The 16,638-nt window shown below is 48.9% G+C and overlaps 1 protein-coding gene across 1 annotated transcript in view; it reads left to right on the forward strand.

Moving 5' to 3' along the window:
• LOC139756640 (uncharacterized) overlaps positions 1–16,638 on the forward strand; it is a 333,434-nt gene that overhangs the window by 140,759 nt on the left and 176,037 nt on the right. The window contains exons 4-5 of the mRNA XM_071676311.1: positions 15,016–15,084; positions 15,292–15,675. Of these exons, the coding sequence (XP_071532412.1) occupies positions 15,016–15,084; positions 15,292–15,675 (453 nt within the window). The remainder of the gene's footprint in view (positions 1–15,015; positions 15,085–15,291; positions 15,676–16,638) is intronic.

Consider the following 16,638-nt stretch of genomic DNA (forward strand, 5'->3'; position numbering starts at 1 on the left):
TTGGATGCTTGTTATCTGTGGCTGCCCAGCATGATACCACCAGTCATCAGCTCTGTATTTACACACACGCTCCAATCAGTGAGCTCCGAGCCTCATTGCTTGCAGTTGATGACGCGTGTGGGTCATGGAACGCGGCCCCCTGCCTATAAAATCCTGCTGGGGTCGCTGCAGGGGATGCTGTCGTCTCCTGTGTTCAGTGGGTGTGAAGGTCAAAGCGTCTTTTTTCTGTGTGGATGATGTATTTGTTGAGGTTACAATGTGGATGTCTCAGTAGCTCACCAGTTCTCTGACCGGAATACCATGCATTGTGTAGGAGCACCAAGTATGTGTGACGGCCTAATACTGCACGCCTCTCTTTACCTTTACCTCCCTGCCACCGCCAGGAGAGGAAGACTGACAACCTCCCTCATAATTTACCTCTATCACAGTGGCTGTCCCAGCACAGTAGTACCACCAGGGGCTACCCCAGCACAGCAGTACCACCAGGGGCTACCCCAGCACAGTAGTACCACCAGGGGCTACCCCAGCACAGCAGTACCACCAGGGGGCTACCCCAGCACAGTAGTACCACCAGGGGGCTACCCCAGCACAGTAGTACCACCAGGGGCTACCCCAGCACAGTAGTACCACCAGGGGCTACCCCAGCACAGTAGTACCACCAGGGGGCTACCCCAGCACAGTAGTACCACCAGGGGCTACCCCAGCACAGTAGTACCACCAGGGGCTACCCCAGCACAGCAGTACCACCAGGGGCTACCCCAGCACAGCAGTACCACCAGGGGCTACCCCAGCACAGCAGTACCACCAGGGGCTACCCCAGCACAGTAGTACCACCAGGGGCTACCCCAGCACAGCAGTACCACCAGGGGCTACCCCAGCACAGCAGTACCACCAGGGGCTACCCCAGCACAGCAGTACCACCAGGGGCTACCCCAGCACAGTAGTACCACCAGGGGCTACCCCAGCACAGCAGTACCACCAGGGGGCTACCCCAGCACAGCAGTACCACCAGGGGCTACCCCAGCACAGCAGTACCACCAGGGGCTACCCCAGCACAGTAGTACCACCAGGGGCTACCCCAGCACAGTAGTACCACCAGGGGCTACCCCAGCACAGCAGTACCACCAGGGGCTACCCCAGCACAGCAGTACCACCAGGGGCTACCCCAGCACAGCAGTACCACCAGGGGCTACCCCAGCACAGCAGTACCATCAAGGGGCTACCCCAGCACAGCAGTACCACCAGGGGCTACCCCAGCACAGTAGTACCACCAGGGGCTACCCCAGCACAGTAGTACCACCAGGGGGCTACCCCAGCACAGTAGTACCACCAGGGGGCTACCCCAGCACAGTAGTACCACCAGGGGCTACCCCAAACACAGCAGTACCACCAGGGACTACCCCAGCACAGCAGCACCACCAGGGGCTACCCCAAACACAGCAGTACCACCAGGGGCTACCCCAGCACAGCAGTACCACCAGGGGCTACCCCAGCACAGCAGTACCACCAGGGGGCTACCTCAAACACAGCAGTACCACCAGGGGCTACCCCAGCACAGTAGTACCATCAGCGGTTTTCCCATCACAGCCTGGTGGTGCACCGTGAGCGTCACTATCAACACATGTCTAACCTCCATCCCCTCTGCCTCATTATTTGGTTCTGGAGCTAATGTAAATCACGGGGGTGTGCCAGAGGGGCGTCCCTTACAACCCAGATCTCCGCGCCAACCTCGCCCGCTCCCCAAACACTGGCCAGCTAAGACGATGGCAGGTCCAGCAAGAAGGGTAAGAGTCCCCGCCATCAACACACCGGTCAGCTGGTGATGGAGGACGCAGATGATACCTACTGTTGACCACCATCATCATCATCATCATCATCATCATCATCATCATCATCATCATCATCATCATCACAACAAAGTTTCGTTGATCACATGCCAGGTTTAAGCTTCATCTGGCTGTGTTTGATCATTGCCCGTCTGTATTCAAATGCCTTTGATGGTCTTTTAAAGTCTTACCATCTGGTTTCCTGCACGTCTTCTGAGGAAGGCAAGTCTCTGGGTTGTGGCCATGGCGTGATCCTCACCGTGCGCCATCGGCTGGTGTGTGTAGTGTTCCACTACTATCATCACGCGCATCAAAGTGTTGCGTCACTCCTCTAGACATCACCTGGGATCCTGTAAGTAGTAATTCCCAGCTATCAGTCATCCCTCCGGCCTTGAGAATTTGAAATTCTTGAGTAGGATCGCCTGGGAGGGAGAGAGGGAGAGTGGGAAGAGATTTGTGTGTCATGATAGCCCCACGCTCCGCCCTGGCCACCCGCAGCACAACGTTCTTTCCGAGGGGATGGAATGAGGGAGGCTTTGGGGGGTATTAGGGCTTGAGCATTTAAGAGGGCAAGAGGCTTGTATTACATGGAAAGAACTGGAGCGATGTGGTATATGGGGGGCAACGTCGTGTTTATAAACTGAACTAGGGCATAAGCAGCGGTCATATTAAACTATGGAGAGGTCTGTAGGGTTTAACAGTGAAAAGTAGGCACTGGTTTCGATTGAGTAAACTTGACAAGAATCTGGATGAGTGCAAATTAGGCCGCTTTTCGTCTGTTCATGGCGCTGCTTCGCGAGGGTGGGAAAGGTAGTCCCTTATGGAGATAGGGAGGAAAAAAATACAGATAGATTATTAGATGGACTGACAGACTGAGAATAGACAAATGGAAAGGTATATGAACAGATAGACTGAGAATAGAAGGATTTAAAGAAAGACAGTTTTAACAAAGCCACGGTGGGAGATTGAAGAACACGAGTATGGGAGATAGAAGAACACGTGTATGGGAGATAGAAGAACACGTGTATGGGAGATAGAAGAGCACGTGTAGAAAGGCGGACTGAGACACGGTGCCATCTCTGACGACCTGATGACGGGGTACCATCGCTGGCGTCCAGGGTCGTCCATGGTGTGAACCTGAGGATCAGTCACGGGAACAGACGAAAGATGCAAAGGGCGGCAGGAAATGCCAGATAAAAACAACAAGGAATGAAACGAGAATTTACCAAGAGGGAAATAGGAATGAAACATATGAAACGAAGTGTTAAGTAAACATGGGGAAGAACAAGTAGGGGTAACTAAAACACTGAAACATATGTATGAGAAGAGGAGATACTGAAAACAGGAGAAGAGTAAAGTGATAAAAGTGGGACGGGTGGCAGAGGTGAGGTGTGGGCGAGTGGTGTCGGCTCTTGTGGCCCAGTGTAGAAGCTGAGAAGATGCACGTGACGCCCGCCCTCACTCACACGTCATCCACACGTCACTCACACGTCATCCACACGCCACTACCACGTCATCCACACGTCACTCACACGTCATCCACACGTCAGTCAGGAGCCGTCATCTCAGGTGATGGTGGCGCATCTCCCCACCCCCTCCAATACGTCTCAGAAGACAACATGATTAAGAAGATTCACAGTAATGTGATGATAACGAAGCAATAGATATACAATTCATGGACATCAAAATCGTCATTTTCTTCATTCCTCAGCACCTGTCGAACCCCTGGTGCCTTGAGCAGTTGTGTGGAGGTGTGTGTCTGGCGGCGACAGTCACTTGAACCCTGACTTTGACCGGCACCAGAAAGGAAGTCATCTCTGTTACTGCTGTACCTGTGTTGTGCCTCATTGTGTATTCCGATGAAACCTTTGATACTCAGGCTATTACTGGGGACGCCCGCTGCGGCGGGGGTCGGCCAAACTGTACCATTCCCTGCAGAAGCTGTTTGAACCTCGCTCCTCCTCCTTCTGTAGAGCCATGTGGAGCCCATTCGCCAGCTGAATAAGGTGCCAGTCATTGTCGAGAAGCCCTGGTTACGTTCAATCTAATCGCGCCAATTTTGCCGGTGTTATCATGATGATGAGTGGGTGTAGGAGGGAGGCAGTCGTCAACAGCTGTAGTATATCTTTGCAGTCACTGGTACCACTGTGTGCACGACCCATCATCACCCCGTCCCGTGCCCCTGGCCTACACCAGCAGCGGGGAGAGGATGCGCCACTCTCGTCTGGACCAACAAGCGCCACCCTCCATGCCCGCCTAAGGGGTGATGTGGTCATGGAACTCCGCCCTGCACAACCATGGCAAGGATGCCTAAGAAGCTTACCATGTTAGGTCTTGAGGAAGACGTCAGGTCACCTCTGAGGGGAGATGGTCTTGTGTGGTTAGAGACGCGCCTTCACCCTTGTGTTTAACACCAGGGAATTTCATCTGCCTACGCAAGGCTAAGTACGTCAGGCTAGCTACGTCACACTAAGTACATGAGGCTAAGTACATCAGCTGAAGTACACCAGGGTACAAGGCCATCCTGCCACACAGGTTAGACAGTCATATAAAACCACTTCAAAGAACTTCCTGTCGACCAACAAATTTCACAGGGTCGCGAGGTATTCCACGACTGGTGTGTGTTGGAGCGTATTGCCAGGGATGCCTCAGTGCTGTTTAGTTCAAGAAACCATGATACCCTATGTTGGACGAGGGTGTGGACGAGTGCCGTCTGGGAGCTGCTGGTTCCTGTGGCGGTCCTGTGCCCCGACCTCCCGCGATTGGGTTACATTACTGTCACCTTAACCAAGCGGTGGAGGAACCTGCCACTTAAGGATGTGACAAATGAGGATAGAGGTGCAAGTCACATTTTAGACTCCGGCCCTCGACCGGCAATATATTTTTGACCTGCCAACCGGACAGCACAAAAGGACATAGTCATTTGGCAGAGAACACCTGCCGTTCCTGGATCATACGAGCCACAAGGATTATGTTTTCCTCTTTTTGCTCCCATCCTTTCCTAAGAATGTAAAATAAAGCGTTTTTGTTACGTATGATGAATCGATAATGTATTGTAAAGTTTCTTACAGAAGAGGATGTCACCGATAGGACCCACAGGTTGCTGGTCCAGCGGCATGGCTCATGTGTCCATGTGCCTGCCTAAGGAGAATGTGTATGTGTGTGTGTGTGTGTGTGTGTGTGTGTGTGTGTGTGTGTGTGTGTGTGTGTGTGTGTGTGTTAGCCAGCATACTCCATATGATGTGTATGGTAGCGATGTGTTCTCTGATGCCTCCTGAAGCCGATTACGTAGGGTCAAATTAGCGTTGGTCAAAATTAGCGTTCAACCTGAGGCAGGCTCCAGCCAGCGTGAGGGCTTAAGGGCGTGTCCTGGGCCTGAAGGTTATAGTGCATCAACACTACGTCTTCCCTTAAGGAGACCTTACCGAAGCGGCCAGTCACCACTCCCTTGGCCGCCCTCACGCTCCGGGAGGCTGTGTCGGGCCCCATGCTGACTGTGGCCCCAGCGTGGGCTCACACGAAATCAGTTTACGTCTCTTGATGTTTACTTGTGGTGAGGGAAAGGGAGCTCCACGTTTGGGCGAGGCATCTCCTTACCTGGCTGCATGTCATCTGCGTTGTCTAGGAATATATTGTAACTAATAGTAGAACTAGAAGGTCATAAGGATTGTTATAGGGAAATATGACTATGATTTATACCTGTTATTACCGTGAATAGCATTGTCTAGGGGTCTCTTATTATCGCAGTACAGTAACTGGATGTGCAGATAATTGTACTTTACGAGTTTTCCCGCAAGTTAGCGAGTGTGTCCGCGCTGTAGTAGTGTGTCGAGCCCTGCCATACACGGTAGGTCTTGAAGTCTGGATGACCCATGACTGCTTAAGGCCCCCTTACGCACACACACACACACACACACACACACACACACACGTTCCATTAGGTCCTTTACACTCCTCCCTCGTTAGAATCCTCGTCCATACGGTCTCCTCACAAACTCACCCTCTTCGTATCTCCTTAGACATCCCTGCATGTGGGCCCCTTTACCCGCTAACACACACCTCCCATCTTCGTCTTTGCCCCCTCACACACACACACACACACACACACACACACACACACACACACATACCTTCCTTCGGGGCCCCTTACATACCCTCCTCAGAGCCCCACTCACTTAACACAAGGTCTCGCACTCAGCAAACATGAGGCGTGATGCGAAAGTCTTGGTGAAATTGAATTGGCCGACCTTGGCGTTATAAAACGTTCCGTATATTGACGATTATGATTTGGAATGTTGTTGTGCGCTGAATGCAATGCGTTATCGACAACTGCTTTCCATTTCTAATCCTCTTCCATCACGACCACCATATATAACTCAAAAGCGAGCAGGACGCAAAAGTTAAAGCAGAGTATAAAGATAACGTAACACGCAGAGGGGAGGAAAAAAGGCTTGTGAAAGTGAACAGAAGCTTTGAGAATTTAGCAAGACTTTCCCAAACAGCCACGAAGGGACGGGTCCAGTGGACAGTGGCTATTTGAATTCCTTCGTGTTTGCGCTGATGTTATTTCTAGAAATATGACTGTGGTAAGGTCGTCTGCCCTCATCCATTTGGTGTGGCCACAGTAAACACGGGTGTGGAAGGCTATTTGGATCGTTCTTATATAAGAATTCGTATCTTTATTGAATTTCTTTATAGATATTACTTTTTTCCCCTCGATCCTAATCTGATAAGTGACAGAAGTGATAACTGTAAATAAACTGATGAAAAACAAGATCGAAAAAAATTCTTGAACTCCCGGATGAGAAGGTTGTATGGGAACTCCTGCTCGACGCATCTTTGCTTTGTTGGACGTTATTACGTATGTGACAAGTCATGTAATCATAGAGATTCAGGTTCAGATATCAAAGGTTATTTTCAAGAGGACCGAGACCCCATCCATAATACGGTGTGGCGCTTACAGTATAATCATAGGGGATTATTATTCTTGTGAGGGGTAACATATACATTATGTGCGAGAGGGTCAGCCATGTTATTCTTGCGAGGGTAACATATACGCTATGTATGCGAGGGGGTCAGTCATGATACCGTCACAGTGTGAGACTGATAGTTTTTCAAACGCTGGACGAGAATGACAGATGACTGTTTTGCCACACGGGCGGCCACAGGAATAACTCATCGATACCATCTGGACTGGAGGTATATTGGAGGTGTGGTGAGGGCGTCCAGCCGTTGGCTGTGGGCGGGTGGACCAACCAAGCCCGCCCAGCCATGGTGAGGGAAGTGCCTCCTCGCCTGGGCCCCTGGCGGACCAGTCAGACCCTCACTACCTATAAGGCCCGGGAGGAGGTTCTTGGCTTGGCGGTTCTTCTGTGGGTTCATGAACACCATTTATTATATCAGGTTTTGAGCAATTAAGCTTGGTGAGGTCGGGAGCCCTGGCCGAAGGAATTATGAGTGGGGTGACTATTGGTGTTAGCTCATGACCACTAATGTACTGGAACACGGCCCTCGTCACCACCTCCTGCTGGTGACGAGGGCCAGTGAGCGAGATAGACGCCATGGTAAGGCTGGCCAACGGGTCAGTATTGCACACGCCCGCCCACACTGACTTGAACGAAGACAAATTTTGTCAGGATCGCCAATATTAGGTTAAAACTCCATCGTGGAGTAGAAGTTTCATAGCAGCAATAAGGGCTTAGCGACATGACTGCGTGGATGATAGTAGATAGTAGATAGACTAATGAGGTGATGTACATAGACTTTCACTAAGGAGATTTGTGTAAAGTTCGATTTAGAAGAGGATAGGCAGCGGGAGAGGACGCCATAAGCTATCAAGCTACAGGTACCTCTCGTCCAGCATCCTATATATAAAAAAAAGTCCATCTCTACCGTATTTAGGAGAGAGGCAAGTGACTGTCGAAGCCCGGGGGCGGCGGGCCGGCCGGGCCTCCCTTGGCTGGTGGGTTGGCAGGGGAAGAGGTTGGTCAATAAACCGAAGGAACAGGAGACAACATCTTCAAGATGGATAGTGTAGAGTTGCTGGGGTGTGCGAGCAGCCTGCTGGACGGTTGACTGGATGTGGGTATGATTGATTTAATAATGTTACCGTACTCCGTTTGCTTGAGGTTACACCGCGAGTGAAGAGTCTCCTTTGGCGAGGCTGGATCATCATCAGTTGACGAGTACGGTCCTGTCAGAGACCATCCCTTCCCTGCTACTTAATGTAGCGCAGCTTTCGAACTAGGGGAGAGCCTCTGGGAAAAGAGGTCTTAGGGTAACGCCAGGACTCTTTCAGAGAAGAGTCTTAGGATGATTGTAAATCGTAAATTGTAATCAAATCGTAATTGTAAAATGTAATTAAGATTTATTCTTGTTTTCATAATAAGGACGACTCAGAGATGATGGGTGTTGGTGTGTGGTGAGGCAGGAGGGAGGCCACGGTAATGGAGTGTTCACTATGCATGCAGACGGTCAGCCCCGCCCGCCACACCCCGTTTTACCGTGCCCTAGTAACCCGGGGGCATCACCCAAATTTTCCACGTCAGGTGATCACTAGTTTATGAATATCATATGAGCAAGTGTCATAGACCTGGTCACGTTCATGTGCTATCATCTGCTGTAGTACCAGCAGCCCCCACGGCTATCTCAAGCTCCACATTTTGGGAATAATGATGACGAAAAATCTTAAGAAAAAAAGGATACATTACTGTTTGTGGTGTGGCACACACACACAATTCATACAGTTCTACTGAGGGAGAAGTCTTGATTGGTGGTGTACAAATGTCTGCAACAGCTGCAGTACTCTGTGCACGTAAACCAACACATGGTTACAACATCTGCTGTAGTCCACATAGGTAAACCAAAACATGGTTACAACAGCTGCAGCGGTCCACACTTGTTAACCAACACATAACCACAACAGCTGCTGTAGTCCACAATAGGTAAACCAACACATGGTTACAACATCTGCTGTAGTCCACATAGGTAAACCAACACATGGTTACAACATCTGCTGTAGTCCACATAGGTAAACCAACACATGATAGCAACAGGTGCAGTAGTCCACACTTGTAAACCAGCTACATGGCTTCAACAACAGATCGCCATTCCACTGCTGCTGCTGCTGCTGCAGACGCTTCCCTGTTACCTTCATAGTGACAAATGTGGCAGTTTAGTCTCGTGGGCAGGAGGGGTTCTCACAGACACCCAGCCCCATGGGATTTCTTGGGTGATACCGGTGGAGACGACTACCCGAGGGTAGCGTTCTGGGTTGGTGCCCTTTGGTCTTGAGAGAACGTAAAAATGCCACCGTAGTTCCTGCTGATGATGATGATGATAATGCTGATGACGATCGAGAGGTTCGTCCTCAGCTTTGGCTGGAGAATGGAAAAGTTGATTGGTGTTACTAAGAGAGGTAAACATTGCCGATTTTCCCAATAGGGACTTCCCGCCCCAACACCTGAGGAGTGAGTGGATGGCATACGACGATATACAGAGGAAGACACCGCCGGGTCCTGTTGAAGTGGTTTGTGACGGAGGAATAATTCAGAAACGTCAGAGTCAGTGTGGAGAGGGTAGAAAACGAGAAGATAATTAAGATAATAAGCTCGTAAACTTTTGTTACTTCGGAGGCCCAAATAACGCCGGTCGTGGACTTGAACGGAAGAATTCGTCAAGTCTTTTCTTAAACGTATCTGTGGAGTCGCTTTTAATTACAGCTGTTGGTAGATCATTGCATGTGTTAACATTCCTGTTGAAGAAATAGCGTTTTGCCTTGAATCAAATTCTTTCCGACTAGTTTATATCCAGTACCTACGGATGAAGCTGGGAGAGTAAATATTGTAGTGGCACCAGCTGGTTGGTGTGGACCCTGGGGTATGCCGTGTACGTCAGGAAGGTGACCGTAACTGCCGAGGGTCGTCGCACATCTCTGCGGGGTGAGGCGGGACAAGACAGACCACGACACACTTCTTGACTGGCGATAATACGTCTCACTTAACTCCTTACTCACCTGAATGTGGCTTTGATACTGATTACTTTTCTGTTTTACTGGTCAGGAAGTATATCTGAGACTGTAGCTCTGTGGGATTGCAGGAAAGCCCTTGGAAGACAGAGTCTGGCATCACTTGTCCATATCCCTGAAGCAAGTGGCCGGCCCTTCGCCACCAAAGGTCCCGTGAGACTAAATAATTCAGGAGGCTGATGGTCTTCGCCCGCCACACCAGGCCCGGGAGTCTATATTACGGTGTAACCCTTTTAACACGTCGGTGCGAGCCTTCAGGATGATGACCTGTGCCACTCCGAGCACGTCTGTAGGATCTTTCAGGACGACGCGTGTACGACTCAGCACGACAGTGCGACACTTAAGGACGACGGCACGACCTTTGTCTAGCTGCCATGATGATACCACTGTCTTTAACTCGACAGCCCACGAGGACCAACACCTCCAGGGAGGTACTGGAGGAGGAGGACCTGCCAGCTGTAGTATACTTCGATGGTTGTGGCCAGGGAACACCAGCATGGAAGACATGGGAACTGCAGCTGGCAGTGTGATACTAAGACTCCCAGAGTACACAGAGGTGTTATGAGAGGCTGGGGTGCTACAGAATTGTCCACCATGGAAGAGAGACGAGAAAGGGGTGACCTGATCACAGCCTTCAAGTTTCTGATTGACACGGACGACGTCGGCTGCTCTTCAGGAGATGTGCTAGACTCGCCAGAGGCCATAGCGAGAACCAAGACGAGAGGCCTGTTAGAGAGGACGCAAAGGTAAACTGTTTTAACGTAAGGTTGTCGGATGGTTGGGATAGACTAAGCAAGGAAACTGTGAACGCCAGCTGGGAACAGATATTCAAAAGCTTATCGGTTAGTATAGAATTATAGAGATGGAGTACCGAGAGAATAGAACTCTCCACTCACTCTTTACATATAGGTTATTATATTCCTATGAGTCCACGGGGAAAATGAAACACGAGAAGTTCCCAAGTGCACTTTCGTGTAATAATCTCATTATCAGGGGAGACACAAGAGAGAAATATAACAGTCAGTTGATATGTATATATATATATATATATATATATATATATATATATATATATATATATATATATATATATATATATATATATATGTTTGTGTGTGTGTGTGTGTGTGTATGTGTGTGTGTGTGTGTGTGTGTGTGTGTGTGTGTGTGTGTGTGTGTGTGTATGTAATCACACATAAACACACACACTTGTGTAGCCCCGTCTCTCAACCTTGTGTATATATGTATGTATCATGTCCTTACGTGTGTGTGTACTGATAAGACACAATAGCTCCACGAGGAAGACGCAAGGAAGGACACACGTAACAAAATATTGTTCACTAAGTTCTGGGGTACGAATATGTGGGTAGAAGATCAAGGTACAGAGATCAGGACTCGTGGACCCGTACAAAAAACATTACAATATTACAATTGTGAAAATCGCCACAAAGATTTTAGGCAAGGAAGGTTTCTCATGCTTTTTGCGGCTTCAAGAATAATTCGTGTGTGGCTCAGCCACGCGGTAATACCCTCAGATAAGGACATAATTGGTTGCGTGAGCAGCTTGCAGACCAGACATCTGCCTCTGAAGGAATGGCCGCTATAAGATAGTCCCCGCTGATAGAGGCCGTGATGTTTTTGTTACGTTTTCTATTATGGCTTATACGAGGAGTTGTGTCTGACGGTCCAAGGCTGCCGAGGTGTCTCGCTGACGGCCGTACGACACTCGCTTCCCTAAAGGACCTGTAGGAATCGAACCCAGGCAGGCCCGTGTGTGAAGGCACGTGGCTACACCACATGCGTGCACATGTGTGTGATTACTATTTGCATATTACTGGGAGAGAGTCATACACTCGTGTTGCCCCGTAGGTGGCATGTCTGTCGAGAGAAAGGTTGAAATTTTCGGAGGAAATGAATTCTGTTCTTACTTTCCTTGTAGTGAAATGCGGGGAGGTGGGGATGCTTGTTGCTCCCTCCTTTACAGTAACTGCTCTTTGCGTCACCGTCACACCTGTCCTTATTACGGTTACTGCACTTACGTCACCGTCACAGCTCACAGCACTCTGTTACGACAACTGTTCTTAAAGGGAAGATTATTTATTGATTCTTTGATAATGGGAATGAAAACTTTACCCGGGGCCCTGCCTGAGGAGACCTGGGGTCATGCCCGAGGAGACTGGGGTTCTATCCGAGGAGACCTAAGGTCCAGTGCGAGGAGGCCCGGGGTCCTGCCAGAGGAGACCCGGGGTCCTGCCAGAGGAGACTTGGGGTCATGCCCTAGGAGACTGGGGTTCGACCTGAGGAGACACGGGGTCCTGTGCGAGGAGACCCAGGTTCTACCCTAGGAGACCCGAGGAGACCCGGGGTCCTGCCAGAGGAGACCCGAGGTCTTGCTCGAGGAGAACCAGTTACTGTGAGGTCCCTGACAGGTGACTCACGGGGCTGTGGCGGCGGGGTCCTCACACTGAGAGTTCCCCGGCAAATTAACCATTTAAGTATACAGTTCTCTGTTGTCTGGTCGATGGGTCTGAGTCGCTACTGTCTACCCAGAGGTGGGTTGATGAGAGAGTCTTGGCAGGGGAAGATGACTTTACTGTCTGGTCAGGGTGGGTTAAGAGAGATGGCTCCTTCTCTGGGACTGGTTGATGGCAGTCTGGCAGGGGAGATGATGGCTCCGTAACTGATCATGGACGGGTGATGATCGTCTTGCTTGGGGAGGAGGGAGACGGGGTCCTACCGCAACCACCAGTGACACTGACCATGTCTGTTGATGACTTCCTGGCTAGGGAGGATGTGCGGCCGTGTTGGGTGGGGGGTGAAAGTGCTAGTCTGGTGCAGGCGTGTGGGGTGTCCCGTCCCTTTCGTCGCTCGCTCAATGTTAACACTGTACCATCACAGACTCCCTTGTTATGGACCAAGTCTCCACCTCTATATCGCGTCCTCGTACGTGCCATGCCCTGTATATCGACTTCCTGAGTGTCGGATCCTTTCGCTTGCCAAGTCCCTGTTTGTTAGGAAGGTGTTTGGAGGTTCGGTTCTTATTACGTTTCGCGTTCTTGTATGGGTAGATTTTTTTTGGGTTGGTTATCTTGTGCTTTAGTTCTACCAACCGCCAGGATCATTTAGGTCGTCATGATCAATTCAAAAGCACCATCCAAAATGTCTTTTAACACCCTCTTCACTCTGCATGTGACCCCTGTACGAGCTGTGTTCTCTGTATAAAGTTCTGTGTCCTCGCTATAGGGCTCAGAAACCTCGTAATTTCCGCGTCCTGGCGCGATCCTTGTCCTCGAGCGTGCCACAATATGGCTAGGAAGGTGATGGTGCCCCGGTGGCGGGTGGTGACCATTCACCCACCAACAGCACCGCCCCTGGCACACCGCCCTGGGGTCGACACCACACCACGGGCCAGACCACCACCGCTCCAACCCTACCCCAAATACCAAAAAGAAAACGTTTCAGAAGATTTTTTGTTTTCAAATAGTCGTATTTAACCTGTAAATATTCACCCAAGAACTGAGTAGATAGTATGAGTAGATGATAGATGGATATGTAAGTGAATTAAAGCCAAAAGGACAGTTTTCTACAAAAGTACATAATTGTTTGCCCTTGAAATCATCAGCCCAAGGCGGGACTGCTTCACACGCAGGACTCGTCTGACCACATAAGGGCACGCAAGGAAATATGATCCCTCGTGCAAGGGAGGGTCTGTTAGTTCCTTTCTAATTACAGTTTTGGGACAATTGACTGACAAGCCAGTTTTGTTTTCAACATTATTTTTTTTTTCTCATACTTTGCGCACGTTTGGCGAAAGCATAAACTTTGTTATGAGTCTGGAGTGCACAATAGATTTACTAGGGATACCGGCACGAATCACACCAATCCGTGGAGGGGAGCGTGTGAGGAACGCCTCCCTGTAGGACAGCCGCCAGTACTGACTCGCCGCTGGAGTACCTGCCCACAGCAGTGTCTGGCGGCGTCACTGTTGCTAAGACAGGATCGCTCCTGGAGTACCTGCTCATAACAATGTCTGGTGGCGTCACTGTTGCTAGGACAGGATCGCTCCTGGAGTAACTGCTCATAACAATGTCTGGTGGCGTCACTGTTGCTAGGACAGGATCGCTCTGGGAGTACCTGCCCACAGCAGTGTCTGATGGCGTCACTGTTGCTAAGACAGGGTCGCTGATGGAGTATTCGCCTACAACAGGGTCTGGTGGCTTCACTGTTGACAGGACAGGATCGCTCCTCCCGGAACTGCCGCTAACTGACCAGGTTGCTAAAGTCAGCACTCATAACAGATACACGAAGGTGTAACCCCCAGCTGCGTTGGGCCTTATGTGGCACCTCCGCTTTGGATAGGCGCCATGCGGCATCCCTTTCTTGAGTAGGTCTCCTGTGGCACCCTTTCCTCAAGTGGGCCTCCAGTGGCATCCCTTGCATCAGGCAGCAGTCCTAAGGCACCCACACTTAGGTGGATCTCCCATAGACTTCGCTGCTGTTTGGTTCCCTGCTCAATCGTTCTCGTCAGATATTGCCATGATTATCATCATTATTATCATTAGTATGATTAATATGCACCGATTTATGAAGCTGGACTTTACTTTTTTATCATGTAAACATCTGATTGAAATGTATGCATTTCCTCTATCACAAGTGTTAAGTATCATATGGATGAAGTGTACTTTATACACTTGTGAGGCGTTGTGGAACATTGTGCCTCGCCTTGGGGAACCCCACCTCTGCCAGAATTGAGCAGGATCATTTTCCTCCCTCAAGAAATTTATGTTCTTATTCGGTTAATAGTTCCGTCATTTCAAATCCAGATTGTTACATAGCATATGTAGTATTTACAGTATGTAAAGATGTAGGAGTAAAGACTTTCAGGTAAGTGACAAGGTTTCTGGTGGGTGTCCAGGTGAGTGTGTGTCCATATGTCCAGCACCTGTAGTTCTCACATCCCTGGCAAATTATTCAGTATTTTTTTACCTGCACTGTGCACGCTTCGTTTATTACACGATGTTTGGCTCTGTTATTTTTTTCTATTACTCTCGTTGAATACTCACGTTAAGCATGAGGATGTAGCTCTCGTGTGTATTATCTTATTTGTGTTTATATGCATGATCCCGTGGTAGTCGCTTACCTGTTTTCCTTGTTGCCCTGTAGACGGTGACCGGGTGGACGTGGAAGTAGAGAAGCTCCGACGCCTCAGTAAGGAGTTCGCCAGGAAGGAAGGTAAGTCAGTCGGGTCGCTAGGCTCCGGCCTGGCCACTCCCTTGTGCCTCGTACGTTTGGCCATAATGCTCACCTCTAGATAGACTCTCCATTTCTTTGTTGTTGTCGTACCCTTGCTAAATAGTTCGTATATTTCGTTGTATTCTGTCTCATAATGTGTATGATAATCCATTACTGGAGTTGATCTCTCCACTGTTGCCTTCCCAGCTCCAGAACACCTAGTGGTAAACGGAACCGTCAGCCCCAAGTGCTCGTCGCCGCCGCCCAAGCCCTTACCTCCCACACATAACAAACACATCAACAATAACAACAATAATAACAACAACAACAACAATAATAATAACAACATCCTCTCAAGTTTTGGTAGCACCAGCAGCGTCGCCAGCAGCGTCGCCAGCAGCGAGAGCAACGGCTTCCTGTTCAAGCGGGCCAAGTCCCCGTTGCCTGAGAACGGACACTCACCGTCCGTGTCGCTAGATAAGCAAGCCTCCGAGGAGCCGTTCCTTCCTTTCACCTTCCCTGACCTTCCCTCCTACAGGATGCCTTCCCAGAGGCGCTTCAGTGAGGATGTCAACTTCCGCCGACCCTTGGGTAGGTCACACGTCCTCACACAACTCATGAAGACACAGCATACCATCATGTCCTGCATTTATCGTTCACGGGCAAGATTACAACACTGAACTCACGAATTTACTTGTTTCCTACTGTAAACACTTGTTACATTGCAAAACAGTATTTTTCAATGTTCAAACTTTTGATGCTAAGCTAAAACGATAGATTACATTTTTAGTGTCTTACTAACGAATGTTGCACAATTCATTTCACGTAATGTATTTAGTTTTCAGATTGGTAATGTTCGTTCCATGGACAACTGTAATTTATACGAAGTTATCCATATATGAGAAAGAAAACTAGTCAAATTTCTTTTATATAGAAAATGGATAAGGAGAAGGCGGACTTATATAAATCAAATGTATAGTCTTGCTGAAATATGTTTAGTACCAGATTACGTTTACGGTGACTACTTACAAGTAGAATTTAAATAACTTATTACTCTAAATTCCGTAATGATAATGATGTCCATAATGGTAATACTGATAATGATGATAACGATAATCGGTAATATTACTACTAATAATATTCTCTTTGGACATGATTTCAAAATCAGCATCCTTGGTTCATAGTTGATGGATATTCTTTAGTTCATTGATTTCATCAAGAGTTTTAGCTTCAAAAATGTTTAGACTAAATCCCACATATAGTTTTTTGTCTACTGAACTCGATGAATGTGGTCAATGGTAATGAAGATTATGACACAACATAGAGTGGCGAGCGCTTTAGTGCCCCCAGCACATACTCTTACAGTAAGTCAGCACCACTTACCTACCCATTTTCTTTTTCACGTAAATAGATAATGGTATACTTATATAGTCTATGCATCATAGTTTGACTTGTAGCTGGTTCATGTCCCTGGCAGCCATGAGAGAGATGTTACCAGTAGTTAAGTGTGACCTCTTCATAATGTGACTTGATTGCTACACTGTGATCTCCTGC

This window comes from Panulirus ornatus, chromosome 22 (genome assembly GCF_036320965.1).
Source record: "Panulirus ornatus isolate Po-2019 chromosome 22, ASM3632096v1, whole genome shotgun sequence".
In the NCBI taxonomy this organism is placed as follows: Eukaryota; Metazoa; Arthropoda; class Malacostraca; order Decapoda; family Palinuridae; genus Panulirus; species Panulirus ornatus.